A 15422-nucleotide genomic window follows, 5' to 3' on the forward strand; every position below is an offset into this window, starting at 1 on the left:
AGTGTGAGATCATAGGTTCAAATTCCAATCAGTGCTCCATTGTCAAAAGCCTCCCAGACATCATGTGATCTAGGGACGTCCAAACCTGAAAGTGGGAATAAACAGTAAATAAACGGAGGGAGAGGAGCTACAGACTAAACATCTTACACAGTATTAAATCAATTTCAGCTGCAGTTCATTTCCTAATGTTTCTGAGGCTCAACTCAGTATTGATTGCTGACCAAACTAAAATGATGAGCTAAAGGTGAGTTAGGACTTTAACATTTAATCAGTTACCGTTTCATTTTAAGATGACCTGATGACCTTTTTTTTACCTGTATGTGTTAAAATTGTAGGAAAAGGTCATGTGTTAAATTCACTGTTTTTCATGGACCTGCCGATTCAGCCTAGAGCCATAACAAGTTTCAGATGTTGTCACAATACCAGGCAGATATTTACATCTCAGTGCATAATTTTTGACATTTTTCACTTTTGGACAGAATTTAAACCTGGCAATCGTCATAATTTCATGATAAATGGGCCAATAGAAATGCTCCATAATGACTAGGAATTCAACCTTTTTATTGCCTTACATTGAATGTTAAGAAGGTTTTTCCTTCTTCTTTAAAGTTGCCTTTTTGGAGAGACATGTTTGTTGTGTGACAGTGTTGAACTGTTAGTCCTTAAGGCACTGTAACAAATATAGCCTATTTAATTGTATAGGATAAGGTGATGCTGGAAAGGTTTGGCTGTTTATGAACATAAAACAATGCAAATGGACCAAGAAAGACCAGTATAATACTGTATTATAGTAATAGTATAGTATAATATTCAACAAATCTTTCATTTATTTTTCAGTGGAAAAATGATCAGTTTGAAGATCTGTGGTTAAATATCATCACCTATAAACGTAAAGCAAAGGCAGTGTTTAGTCTAGTACTGGTATGTGGCTGATATGGAGCACCTGCATTAACCCCAGACGGTTTCCTCTTTCACTGTCTACATTACAATAGCCATGAGACACCACAGGCTTCCCTCTGGCATCTGCAGCCTTCCAGATGTGTGTGATCTGCAGTGCCCTCTTTTAGAATAGGTATATAAGGACTACATACTTACTGAATAGTAAAGATTATGCCCTGGAAACAATCCAGAAAAGAGTGTGTTTTGTTTACAGTTGGCTTAACCAAATACATTTCTTTAATAAATTTAACTCTTAAAACATGAATAAGTTAGTTTAGTGCACGTGATAAACTAAAGAAACGGTTCTTTAGTTGATCCAACTTTACTGTGAGAAGGGTAATATTTAATTTAAAGAAACACCATTAATGGGGTTAATTAAGGTCCTATTAATTGGTAAATAAATCTTGAATTAGACTTATGTTAAAATCAATAATGGCTTTATTATTAGCTGTGATATTTTACCACCCTGTTATGCAAATTATTAAGCATAAATTTACATGTGATGAATCTATAATTGACAGCACTTTAATTCATGTGGGTTATAGACAGTGGCGGGTTATGCTTTTTGAGTTGACTGAGTTAATGACAGAAGACTGTGTCGGCCAACATCGCTTAAAAGTGATAAGGGGAGAGAGCGCCCCCACCTGGAGAGAACAAGGCCAATTGTGCCCTCCCTGACTCTGCCTGCTGATGGCAAGGCAGCATGGCTCAGGAAAGACTTTGGTTGTTAAAAGAGGTTAAACCCAGCTTGCCTGTTGCGCAACAGACATTTTGCTGGGGCTGTAGGTTCTGCTCATCACTAATTAGAGACTAAACGGCAGTAAAATGACTTGCGTAACAGGGTGGTAAAAATGTGTTTCTTGTGCATTTTTACACCTGATATCACAAATATTAGTTATTGTATTCACACAGCAAACGCTTAATTATGTACTAATAAAGGTCATACTGAATAAAGCTTAATGTATAGTGAATAAATAGGATTTAAGGAATGAAGAACAAGACTTTAATAAACCCCTAATTTATGGAGAGAAATGACTAACAAATAAAAACACGGAGAGTGAAAACACTGATAATACATATTTATATACATACACATTTATACAAAGTCAGAATGCTCATACCCGTGTCTTTTTATCTTTTATCATCTTTTGTTGTTTGTTTTCTTATGTGAACTCTTTTCTTTTTTTTGTTCAATACACAAAGACAATAGGCCACAAATGCAACATAATAAAATTACTGCAAGAGAGAACGAGAGAGAGAGAGAGGAAATGACATCTCTGTTTATGAGAGTACATAGAACCAGCAATGTGCTCTCATAAACTAGACCTCTAGATAGATAGATAGATATATATATGATATGATACTTGGAGCCTACTTTATTGTAAGAGCTGCTACAGTGGACCTCTGTGTTTCTTCTGCATATACAGAGAATAGTAGTAACATTTAAACTGAAACCCCACGGCCACCTCACGAGAGCTGTAACGACTCCGTCATGAGCACTACAAAATAGTTTCACACACGTTATATTGTCTATTGATTTTAGCAGCTGTTACATCGGAATGAAGTGACATGTACAGTACCTGATTTTGCACCGCGGACAGGACGTCATGCGCGGTGAGATGACACGTCTCTTTCAACACTGGGATGATGCTTACGGACGTGTCCTAAAGGTTTTCAGTTTTGATATCCGTCAAAAGAAGTGTACAACCAGTAAGGAAGTGCAAGAAGGTAGCTACCTAAACTCCAGCGAGTTGACGAGCCGGACGCCAGATGCAGCTGTCAAATTAGCGGATTACTTTATACAACAGTTCGGCATTCAAATAACTTGGAAATGTTTACATAGCACCACCCATCAGGTTGCTGGACATTCTACGTCTGGAATCAACCGTGATGACATAACACAGTAATCAAAAGTATAAAACGAAAACATTGCATTCACAATTCAACAACACTGCTGGATTTGACAGCTGCACCAGTGACTAAGCCCCCAACCACATTTCCTCTTCGTTTTGCTTTTTACATTACTTGTAGTGGATGATCGGACTGTGGTGGACTCAGACCTCTGATTTGTTTGTTCTGAACATGTCTGAACTCTTTTAGCATCTTTTTTTTTTATCTAGGAGGTGATTCTGAGCTCTTTTTTTTCACAGAACTACTTTTATCCATAGTATATACAGGTATTATGGGTTGAGTAGGTTGATGTCAATCGATTTACATACAACTCATATAGCTCAATAGCTTCCCAATATGAAGCGTCTTGACTGGGGCTTTGAAGACCAAGAGAAGGACTATAAATCTAAGCTTTAGATCACAGCAAAAAAGCAGAGGAGAATAGAGGGTGGAGAGAGAGTGAAGATGCTGGAGAGAGGAGGGTCAGATCACGGCTGGTGGATCCTAGACGACAGGCCCATTCACTGCTGGTCTTAAGAAGAGTCCAGGACGTGGTCCCAGCGTCAGTCTGACTCTCGCCAACCCAGGATGAGACTAGACAAAAATGAAAGAGAATATGAACCAATCAATCACACTAGATAGATAGATAGATAGATAGACACAGATAGATAGATAGATAGATAGATAGATAGATAGACACAGAGACAGATAGATAGATAGATAGATAGATAGATAGATAGATAGACACAGAGACAGATAGATAGATACATAGATAGATAGATAGATAGATAGATAGATAGATAGACAGATAGATAGATAGATAGATAGATAGATAGACAGACACAGAGACAGATAGATAGATAGACAGACACAGAGACAGATAGATAGATAGATAGATAGATAGATAGATAGATAGACACAGAGATAGATAGATAGATAGATAGATAGATAGATAGATAGATAGATAGACAGACACAGAGACAGATATATAGACAGATAGATAGATAGATAGATAGATAGACAGATAGATAGATAGATAGATAGACAGATAGATAGATAGATAGACACAGAGATAGATAGACAGATAGATAGACAGATAGATAGATAGATAGATAGATAGATAGATAGATAGATAGATAGACAGACACAGAGACAGATAGATAGACAGATAGATAGATAGACAGATAGATAGATAGATAGATAGATAGATAGACAGACACAGAGACAGATAGATAGATAGATAGATAGATAGATAGATAGATAGACAGATAGACAGATAGATAGATAGATAGACACAGAGATAGATAGATAGATAGATAGATAGATAGATAGATAGATAGATAGATAAAATGACAGACAGCTATAAATAGATCTGATCCAGTATTAGACTTTTTAATATAGAAAAAAAAGAAAAGGAAATGTCTTGAAGTATCAAAAAGGTCTGAAAAAGACTGGCGCCTACACATGCAGAGGGTTTCCCCCATCTGCTGCACATTATTCAATATATAGGATTTTGTCAATTTTATAGAGTGGTTGTAATTCCCTTTGTCTGTTGGATCCAAAGCGATAACACTAAAGAAGTGAAATTCAATATTTAATTAGTTCATCACAACACCTCTTTCAGAAGACACATATGACATGATTAACACACGACGTTAACAAAAAAATACCAATGTTGTTTTTTCCAGTGAAAGTGGAGTGTTACCAAAATGTGGTGGTTTGTGGGCACTATCTGCAGGTCCTTGGTCCTTGGTGTGATGATATTATGTGAGCAGGGTGGGTTCTACAGAAACGGATGGGTTGAGTCCTCTCTGGTTGTACAGTATGATCATTTGGCTAATGTGGAGCTCCTGTGCACTGTTGCTCTCCGCCCAGGTTTAATCTACACACCACACAGAGTATTATTCACACACACACACACACACACACACACACACACACACACTAGACAATACCAGAAAATGGATGAGAGTCCACACTGCCACTGTCACAGCTAAACCTTCCAGTCAGAGTCATGGTTCACATGCATCAGCCTCATCTAAATGAGCTGTTATGAGGATATCTAAATAGACACTTCTAGACAGACATCACTACAGGTCATTCAAGACGCTTACTGAAGACACACAGCATGTTAGCATGCATTTCAACACGCAGACACATGCTTTCAGACTACAGGAACATGACACAAGTCTAAGGCTTATTTTATAAATGATTCTTATCATCTAAATGTGATACATGTATCTGTTATGATTATATGTTTCAGTTCATTTGGATTTTTGCATCTTATTGTAGTTAAAATGCTGCAGTATAAATATGGAGGATCTACAGGGTGAGATGTCTCCCTTATTTTCTCTACAGATGAAACAAAGGGGCAAACTATGACCACAATACATTTACTGAACCGCTGTGCTTTAATTCTGAAATTTAATAGCATTCCAAATAATTGATCATATAGATCTTAAGCTGCACAAGAAATGTTTTATATATGACTGGGGGTGGGGTGGGAAAGGGGGTCTGAGATAAATTTGATTTATAGAGGAAAGTAAAGTTGGACCTTTGAGGTAACAAAAGAGAGCAAAAGTTGCCTTTAATAATTTGTCCCAGAGATATTATTTACTTACATTTTAATCAAAAAGACAGAAAGCTGTGCACTGCAATTTCACTGACTTGCTAGTATTAGAACCACATGTGAAGTATAGCAACTGTTAGCTAGAACTGAATTTTTGGTTAGCTAGAATACAAAACTTTAATTATTATAACTATATAAAATTGTATTACTAACTTTATTTAGTTTATTTAGTTGTTGTTAGATTTAGATTTTAGCCAGAATTAGACAATTTGTATGCTTAGCTAGAATGAGACGATTCTTATTGCTAGCTAGAATTATTTAGAATAATCATTTGTATCATTAACCACAATTAAATTATTTTTTCTTGTTAGCTAGAATTAGAATAATTTTGTATCATCAGCTAGGACGAGACGATTTTTATCATTGGCTAGAACAATACCCTTCTTATTGTTAGCTAAAATGAAAAAACAGTCAGCTAGAATCACTGACTAGAATTAAACTATTTTTGTGGTTAGCTAGGCTGAGATAATGTTATCATTAGCTAGAATTAGACACATTTTAAATTTAAGGTAGAATCTGACAATTTCATTAATACACAACTGACATTTCAAGTGTTTGTATTTCACTCTTGTATATTAAACATATGAATAGAACATTTACAGTGCTGGACTTTGATTAGTTACACATTTTTGGAAAAATATAAAGCCTATAAATGATACATTTTGTAAGTCCTAATGAAAAAAAAGTTGTAAGCTCTGTCAGGGAATTCATACCTTACGTAGGCGAGGGGCACAGATATGGTTTAGCCCTGGTTTAGCCCTGGTTTAGCCCTGTTCTTTACCATTTCCCTCACAATAAAAACTAAACCTATCTTACCTTACAGATTTCTTTCTTTAGCATAAACCTCAGGCAATGCCTTTACAAGACTTTAATGCCATGTTCCTCCTTATTTCAGACTGCCGTGTGCACACGAATAATGAGAGCTATCTGATTTATACCAGCCACACTTTGTCCACCCTTTGCCATCGTGACAGAAACGCCAACACCTTTTTAGGACTTTACCAGCTGACTTCAGGACTAATGTAAACTGTGCGCTTAATTAACAGGAGTGAGACCAATTTGTTTTGATGTGGAGCGAATGAAAGGGAGGAAGATGGCAAGCAAATATGGCTCATGCGGATCCAGAGTGTCACGGTGCAGGAGAAATAATCGACTGTCAAAACAAAACAGAGGACGGTGAGATATACAGAGGCTACGTCTTAGTGGACCACGAAAGGCTCCTTGAAGCATTCTGGACTGAACACAGGTTTTGTTATGCAATGTTATCCAATGGCAAACCGGTAAGAATTGCCGTTTTCCTTCAAGCCCAGTAGCCCTCTTGGGGGGCGATTAGCGGTGCTATGACGTAACCCCGAAATCCCACACAGGCACAGCGGGAGATGTGGTAGCATGGGGAGGAAAAGGGCAGCTGAGGTTTGTTTTTAACATCCATCAAACAAGTGCTCACCCTTCTAATACAAAATGGCTGCCTTGATCGGCTATGCCCAAATGCCCTCCTCATCATCCTATTGGTTAAGATGGCGGGGGTTTAGCCAAGTGCAGCATGGGAGAAAAGATCCGGTTAGTATGCGAACAGATCCAGGTAGAAGTGTCCAGGAAGTGCAGACCTAGGCTCAGTTTCGACCTCTGGGACGTCGCATTACTGGCCAAATAAAGAGAAAACAGCTCCTAGGTCTGTACTTAGGGCCAACTTCTACTGACATGAATAAAAGTAGGACCCCGTAAGGCCGAGAAGTCATGGTTCATAGAGAGATGGGTCTGCGGTAGAGTTGGGGTCGGTTCCATTTTCCTTACAGTGGCAAAAGAACCGAACTGGAAATGGATCCTCCTGCCAACAGGACACCCGTTTCCAGTTCAGATTCCGGCACGAATACTGCGACTAGCAGCGATACAATGAAACTGACCCCATCTCTGATCAGCGTTCTGGAGCCCTAGAAGAGGCTTGCTGCTGAGAGTATGCTTCTATGAATGTGAAACACTCTATTTTGTACCAAATGTTTCATATCCAGCCATATTACAGTGTATTCCACATTAAATTTTAAAGGAAAACAAGCTGATGGTGGTGAGAAGGTATAACCACATGATAAAATGGTGAAAATGTGCCGGGCTGTGACCTGATCGGGAGATTTCGGAGGTTTGTGGTTGGTCTGGTCAGGTGGAGTTTTCAAGTGGCTATCATCGTAATTATCCGCCATGAGCTTCATCCGGTTCTGTGTCTAGGTGAAAAGAGGAGGCGCAGATGTGAGGGAAAAAAAACGGTGTGGAGAAAGGAGGAAAAGAATGGATAGAAGGAGAGGAGAAAGGAGAGGAGAAAAAGAGGAGGATAGAAGCAGACAAATTGCATTAGGACAGAATATGCTGTAGCCTCGTCTAGCTTGGTATTGCACTGCCCAGAACACAACTTTCAAGAGGTAGTTCAGCAAAAAATCGAACATGGCTGATCAGCCAATACATGGTTGATGTCTGAAGTTTGGCGATGGAGCTAACGGAGGTTTATACCCCAGCAATTAGCACTTGCGCAAACATTTGTACAATATCTGGACAAAAGTAATGGGACACCTGCTCATTGTTCATTGTTTTATTCCGAACTCAAGGGTATTAAAAATAGATGATCCTGCTTTCGCTGGAGTAACTTTCTCTATTGTCCAGGAGGAAAGACTTTCTACAAGATTTTAGAGGAGCATGGCTTTGATTTTATGGTATTTAGTGACAAGAGCATTAGTGAGGTCAGGATGTTGGATGATCACCACCCCACCTCATCCCCAACTCATCAACTCATCCCTCTACCCTCTAGCCCCCACCTGGCATTGCTACCAATAGGTTCATGATGTTCTGCTCCAGAGAGTCCTATTCTTTTGGCAATACTTCTCTACAGGGAAGTAACTCTTAATGGAAGTCAGTGTAAAAAGATTTTGTTCAATGCCATTTTTAAGCATTTCTATTGGTCCATTCATCATGTCATTTTGACACGATATAAATAACAACACATGTAAAAAAAAAAAAAAAGTTATGTGCACGACAGCGGCGTTACAGGCTCAAAGAATATTGCCCCTGGTGCACAACCCCATCCTTCTTCTCTTGTCCCTCCTGTGCTACCAGGTTTTCATCTGCCTCCTCCAGTTTAGGTCCTTCAAGATAAAATGTCTCACATGTATTTTCCACTCAAATATCCTGTTTTCTGTTCAGAAGTTTGACATGTTAAAGCATTGGCATTTGCTGCAGTAAATATACATTACAGCTGTATACATGCATTTGCTCACAAAAGGAAGGTGAAGAAGCATGCGGACTGAGGCGGTTGAGTGATACTTCAGGATGTGAGACTAATATGACTGGGGTTACGCAGCATTACACAGCTGTGGAGAGAGGTCTCCTGTAGGTCCACCAGTTTCATAGTGCAGTAGCAATGACAGAGGTGCCATTTTCCCTGTCACAGTCAGTGGAGCATCAACATGCCTCTGAATCTGAAATTTTAGGGTAAAATGCTACATAATGCTTCTTTCACGTTTACAATAATGTGGTTTTAAATTAGTGTGCGATGCTTTAGATATGCAAACAGTTTCAGGGTAAATGGTGGCAATAGGCTTTCATTGCTTGCTAGCTACATTCGCCTCATTGCTCCAGTACAAAACTAAAGAAGCAAACTTCAGACACCAAACATGTCCTTTCTGACCGACTACAAGTGAAAAAAGTCAGTTAGATTTAGACTGCTCTAAGAAAACGATGCTCATCTAGTTGACTGATTGGCCAGGTGAAGACAACAGTACACATGTTAAAAACACGACAATTCAGCTGTTCAATTATCACTTTCAGTCTTCAGCATCAAACAGAACGGTCTCTGATTAGAGCCAAATAAACCACTCAACCTAAAACTGTATGAAAGCCCTGCCTCCTATAGCCATACACACACACATACACATACACACACACATACACATACACACACAATCTCTCTCTCTGCCAGAGCCCTATGACACAGTGCATACCTGCTGTTTGAGCTGCTGCACCAGACGGTCCTTCTCCCTTCGCAGCTGCGCCACTTCCTCTTGCGTCTTCTTTTTTTTCGAGGAGGACAGCTCCAGCAGGGCGATATTAGCATCCTTCTCACTGATAGCAGCCAGCAGAGCCTCCTGTCTACAGGGCAGAATTACTATCGCTTTAAAAGGCTGCAAGTCGAACGGCACTTCAGTATAATTAGCCTGCCGTATGAACTCTTCCCCACTGCCTCACTGACAGCGGTTCTGTAACTGTGGCGAATCTGCGGGAGATCAGTTTCAGCGGAATGGGCCTGTTTTCAACAGTATCGCAAAACTGTAAACTTGAGATGCCCATAATGGTCAATTAATACCATGTTTACGTTCCATGTTGTAAATATCAGGAGGCTGATGGTTTCCCACGAGCACAGCAGAAGTGGGGATACAGAAATAGAAGATGAGAGCCATGTGTGGGGTGACTCATTCTCCATCTTCATTATCTCTGCCTAAAAACATTCGAACACAGCGGGCCTCTAGGTCACGAAACCTATGCATGTACGTAATTTTTATTGCTTCATATTGCTGCTCCAGTGACATTTCACACAAGGTGGCAACCCATGTGACTTTATACACCAAATATGTAATGCATTGAATTTGCCTCATTCAAATTAGGCAAGAATTTCCACTTCAATAAAATGTTAGGGTAAACAGCAGAAGTCACATTTACCTTCTTTCTGGTAAAAAAAAAAGCAATTTCTTTATCCCTATTCTTATTTTTCAGCATTAGGAAAAGAAAATATATTTAACATACAATTATGCAGAAGTCTCAACATCTAAATCTAATAGATTCTGTTCTTTTCAGGACACTTACTTTCAAAGTTTAGTTTATTTTCTGGTGCTCACCAGGCCTCTCACGATAGCTATTTTTTTTGATGATTTATTGTCCCAGAAAAAAATTGCAATAAAAAATGTTATTGTCATTTAAGAACATTTCATACCAGTGATATAATGGTAATATAGTGGCAGAATACAATTACACCCTTTTTACAGAGCAATAAACTTTTAATTATTAGATTATTGTTCAGATATTAGAATTGGAATATAAAAAGGGTTTAAATTAAAATGTTTTATTAAAACATAAAATAAGACAAGGTTAGCAAACTCACTCGTTCACATTAATGAGCTCTCCTCACTCATGCTGCTTAAAGCCAAAATGTTCCCTCACCGGAGCTGGAGAATGTGGTTTTGAAACAAGGTCCATTCGGACTTTATCTTCTAAACTTCTGGCTGGAATTATGCAGTCTTTGGGGAAAACAGCTACAAGCCTTAAGTAACACGTCTTCACCTGTTGCTAGGGAGTGAAGACAGTTAATAGGATGTTATGGTTGTTTTATGTATTTTGATCTGTGTTTGTTTTGAATATGGACTGAATTCCATTTGTTATGTTTTATTTTTATAATCTCTTTTATAAAAGGTATAGAAATGTGTCATATGTTTATATATTGTACGGTAAGTTAATAACATAGTTATCGTCACTATCCAAGTATTCACAAATACATTTGGGACTCTGGACTCTGGGATGGTCAGTCCATTGTTCTGTTCGATTTGCTCAGTAAGAGCTTTCTGATTAGCTCCACATCCTCTCAGACTCTCAGAGAGTGTTGATTTGTCTTCTCACAGTGGAAGGATGAACAGAAACACATGTGGCCTTTTTGTACATTTAAAGTGCCAATTACCCAATCCATGCATAATCTCCCCCTATTAAATGCAATGCTCCCGACAACGGGAGGGTGAAGACTGACACACACCTCCTCCAACATGTGCACAGCCAACCAGCGCCTCTTTCTCAGAACTACCGCCAATGCAAGCCGACGCCAGTGCTGGACAGCATAGCGCTGGAGTGATGTGTGGGAAAAATGCTGTTTATCTGATGGGGGCAGTGTTGGTGGTCTACCAGATCGTGCACAGTTGTTAGGGGACTCATTTTATCTGTATGTGTTTTTACACACACATATATATATATATGTATATCTTTTTTTTTTTTTTTTTTGAACACCAGCTTCAGAGGTTTTTCTTCATTGCTTATATCAGTTTGTCATTGCAACTAATCTCCCATCAAAAATATCTCTCAAAAAATGAAATAGGAAAATAAAATAGGTGGTTTCTGGATTCTGCACAATACTGAATATCAGAACAGAATATTGTCTTTCAGCTCACTTTCTTATGCTGATGTTATATATTTGATTTATGTGGAAATTCTTTAAAAACTTGTGGATCAAGTAAATTGAATGCATCACTTTTCCAGTTCATACATAAATGAAAAGACAGGGAAACTATGTAAGCTAACAGACAGCAAGACATAAACTACAGGAACACAATGAAACACAATGGATTGTTTCATTTCAGTGCAATGTTAGATTGGAATGCCAGTTTCTAATTATTTGAATATGCAGAAAAGAATGAAGAGCCATTTGTTTTGATCTCAGCTGTGTTTGTATGAGAGACAAATTCCTTACCTAATGCACAGTGAATGTGGCTCCGTCTCAGTTGGCTGTTTGTAAACCGTATCTGTTTACGATCCAGCCTGCTTTTAATTGTCAGCTTTATGTCATGTGTTGACACGTGCAGTGGTGAAGGACTACATGCGATCAGGGTAATTCAGCCGAGGCCCACTTACTTTCTCTTTTACAAGCGGGACTGTTTTGCATCAGTTTCACTATTGTTGATGTTTAATGGTTTCGCAGAGCAGCTTGACTCATTTTGCAGTGGCTCAACCAAATACCACATAACTCCCTGTTTTGTATGAAACCTCGAGGGCTAACACCACCTCTCACAAACAACAACAGCAATGCGTCACGCTCCGGAGAGAACACAGGGGCGTGTGTCACTTACTTCATCTCTAGCACCTCCTCCAGGTGCCTCCTCCTCTCAGCCCTCAGCGTGGTCAGATGAGCCTCCTTCTCGGCCAGGGACTGTTGCGTGGATGACATCTTAGCCTTCATGGACTCGAGCTCCTGCTTCACTTTCTCCATTGCTCCAAGAAGCTCCTCCATCTGTTTAAGGGAAGTGGCACAATCAAACAGCTTGCTACAGTAAAGTTGCTGTGCTACTGACACTATGCCAATAGTATAGTTGATTATGTATGATATTATACTATAGTACAACACCTTTGGTATTGTCATAATAGTACAGCCAACTTAATTAAGTATAATCAGGATTTTACAGTCACTGTGGTGTAGACACTGTAGTACATACACAATAGATTAGTCACTATGGCACTGCCTCAATACTACAGCTAATACAGTATAATAAGTATGGTATAGTCAGTATGACATGGTCCCTATGGTATGATCACTATGGTATAATTATTATGGCATAGTCCTTATGGTATGAGGCCCATGGTATAATCACAATGGTATAGTCCTTATGATATAATCACTATGCTATAATCACTATGGTATAGTCAGTATGGTATGGTTCCTGTTGCATAATCCCTATGGTATAATCACTATGGTATAATTACTATGGTACAGTCCTAATGGTATGAGGCCCATGGTATAATCACAATGGTATAGTCCTTATGATATAATCACTATGGTATAATTACTATGGTACAGTCCTAATGGTATGAGGCCCATGGTATAATCACTATAGTATAATTACTATGGTATAGTCCTTATGGTACGATCACTATGGTATAATTACTATGGTATAGTCCTTATGGTATGAGGCCCATGGTATAATCACAATGGTATAGTCCTTATGATATAATCACTATGGTATAGTCAGTATGGTATGGTTCCTGTTGCATAATCACTATGGTATAATAATTAGTGAGCATATAATTACTATGTATAGTGTATAATTACTATGGTATAGTCCTTATGGCATGATTGCTATGGTATAATCACTGTGGTATAATTACTATGGTTTAGTGAGTATGGTATGGTCCCTATTGTATAATCACTATGGTATAGTCAGTATGGTATAATCACTATATGGTACAGTCACTTTGGTATTGTCCCTATAGTACTGTAGTAACTGTAGAGTTTCCATGGTATAGTCACTATGGTAAAGTCGATGTCTATGTAAATATTAGGCCTGGTTTTAGAGTAAATATTTAGCAACCTGAACCTTTTCAGTTGGTGTTGATGCACAGTATAAAGTCATATTCTGAGGTAAAACATATAGTATAAACAGTTAAAATGTAAGCTTCACCTGGTCATCACTGCTGTAAGACAACAACTTCTTAAACTACAGGACTGTTATTAAACATGATTACTGTTAGGGCTCATTATCCTGACTACTTCAAGTGAATCATTAACTCCTATTTCCCAGATTTACCCAATTTCTCATACCCACCCAACTGGCACTCACTTGTTTCTCCTGGTGGGTGCGTGCTGCCTCCTCCTGTGCCAGCACCATCTCCCTCTCCGCCGTCATCTGCACACTCTCTCTCAGCGCCTCCTCCAGCTCCTCGATCCGCTCCGCTTTCTGCCGCAGAGACTCCTGAGACTGGCAGGACACCACCATGAAGATGATAACAAATGTAACAAATATCATAATGAATTAATCAAACATTCGGATACCAATTCAGTTACAGATGTAGACACATTTATTGGTACCATTTTAGGATTCAGATTAGGGTTCATATAAGGCCACTTCAGAATAGTCCAGTGTTTTGTTCTTAGCCATTCTAGGGTGCTTTTAGCTGTGCGTTTTGGGCCATTATCCTGTTGGGTGATCTATGACCTGTAACCAAGACTGGGCAGTACGCTCCGTTCCAGAATGTCTTGAGATTTCATTAACATTGTGCCCTGCAGAAATTATATCAGCTCCACTTACCATTAGAGGAACACACTGTAGTTCTGTAATTCCAGACTCTAGTCCATCTGTTTCTTTGTATACTTTCTAAGCCTCCTTTCACCCTTCAATGGTCAGGACCCCACAGGACCACCACAGAGCAGGTAGCTATTATTTGGGTAGTGGTTCATTGTCAGCACTGACACTGGCGTGGTGGTGCTGTGTTAGTAGTGTGATTTGCGCTTGTTCAAGTGGATCAGAGACAGCAGTGCTACAGTGAGTGACTAAACCTACACTGTGTCCACTCACTGTCCACTCCATTAGACACACTACCTAGTTGGTCCACCCTGTAGATGTAAAGTCAAAGACAGAAGCTCATCTTTTGCTGCACAGCTTGTGCTGGTCATCCTCTAGTCCTACATCAGGGGTCACATGATGCTACTCACAGGATGCTGTTGGCTGGATATTTCTGCAGGGTCTGATCCACCCATACCAGTGAAAGACACACTGCTAACACATCATGACCACGTCAGTGTCACTGCAGTGCTAAGAATGACCCATTACCCAAATACTACCTGTGGTGGTCCTGCCCATAAAGAACAGAGTGAAGGGGGGCTAATAAGTCTTGTCTCAAGTCTTGTCTCATCTGTCCAAAGGACTTTCTCCCAGTAGCACCATGGCTTGTCTAATGCATTTTAGCAAATTTCAGTCTGGCTTTTTCTGCTTTTCTGTCAAACGGGGAGTCCTCCAGGCTCTTTTTTCCACTGATGCTCAAAAAACGCTAGATGTACGATCAAACACTGATGTACCTTGACCTCAGAGTTTGGCTTTCATCTCTTTGAAAGTTTTCCTTGGCTCTTTATCTACCATTCACACTAACCTTCTGTTCAATCTGGGGTTGATTTTCCTCCTGCGGCCACATCCGGGGAGGTTGGCTACAACCCTATGGACTTTAAAGTTCTTAATAATATTTGCAGCTGTAGTCACAGAAACATCAAGCTGATCGGAGATGGTCTTACAGCCTTAAGCGTTAACATGGCTGTCCATGATTGCTTTTTCTGATCTCTTCAGACAGCTCTCTCATTTGCTTTCTCGGGTCAGGTTCAGCGTGGTGGTAGTTTTCTCAGTCTAAACAGGCTGAATGACTAATTATAATACTGAAGACATCTGTAATGCTAAGTAAAACAGGT

General features: G+C 39.3%; 1 protein-coding gene across 5 annotated transcripts in view; it reads right to left on the reverse strand.

The window, feature by feature from the left end:
* Positions 1-2003: 2003 nt before the first annotated feature.
* Positions 2004-15422, reverse strand: part of erc1a (ELKS/RAB6-interacting/CAST family member 1a) — a 38804-nt gene continuing 25385 nt past the window's right edge. For 3 of the 5 annotated variants that reach the window (XR_011977894.1, XR_011977893.1, XR_011977891.1), the window contains 7 exons: positions 13807-13944; positions 12322-12482; positions 9442-9589; positions 7573-7674; positions 6906-6963; positions 4535-4711; positions 2004-3423 (listed from right to left, as the gene is read on the reverse strand). Coding sequence is in view for 1 of the 5 variants with exons in the window: in XM_072663353.1 (XP_072519454.1) it covers positions 6937-6963; positions 7573-7674; positions 9442-9589; positions 12322-12482; positions 13807-13944 (576 nt within the window). In the remaining 4 variants the exon portion in view is untranslated. The remainder of the gene's footprint in view (positions 3424-4534; positions 4712-6905; positions 6964-7572; positions 7675-9441; positions 9590-12321; positions 12483-13806; positions 13945-15422) is intronic. The other 2 variants (XR_011977892.1, XM_072663353.1) reach the window with 2 other exon arrangements.

Source organism: Salminus brasiliensis, chromosome 19 (genome assembly GCF_030463535.1).
Source record: "Salminus brasiliensis chromosome 19, fSalBra1.hap2, whole genome shotgun sequence".
Lineage (NCBI taxonomy): Eukaryota > Metazoa > Chordata > Actinopteri > Characiformes > Bryconidae > Salminus > Salminus brasiliensis.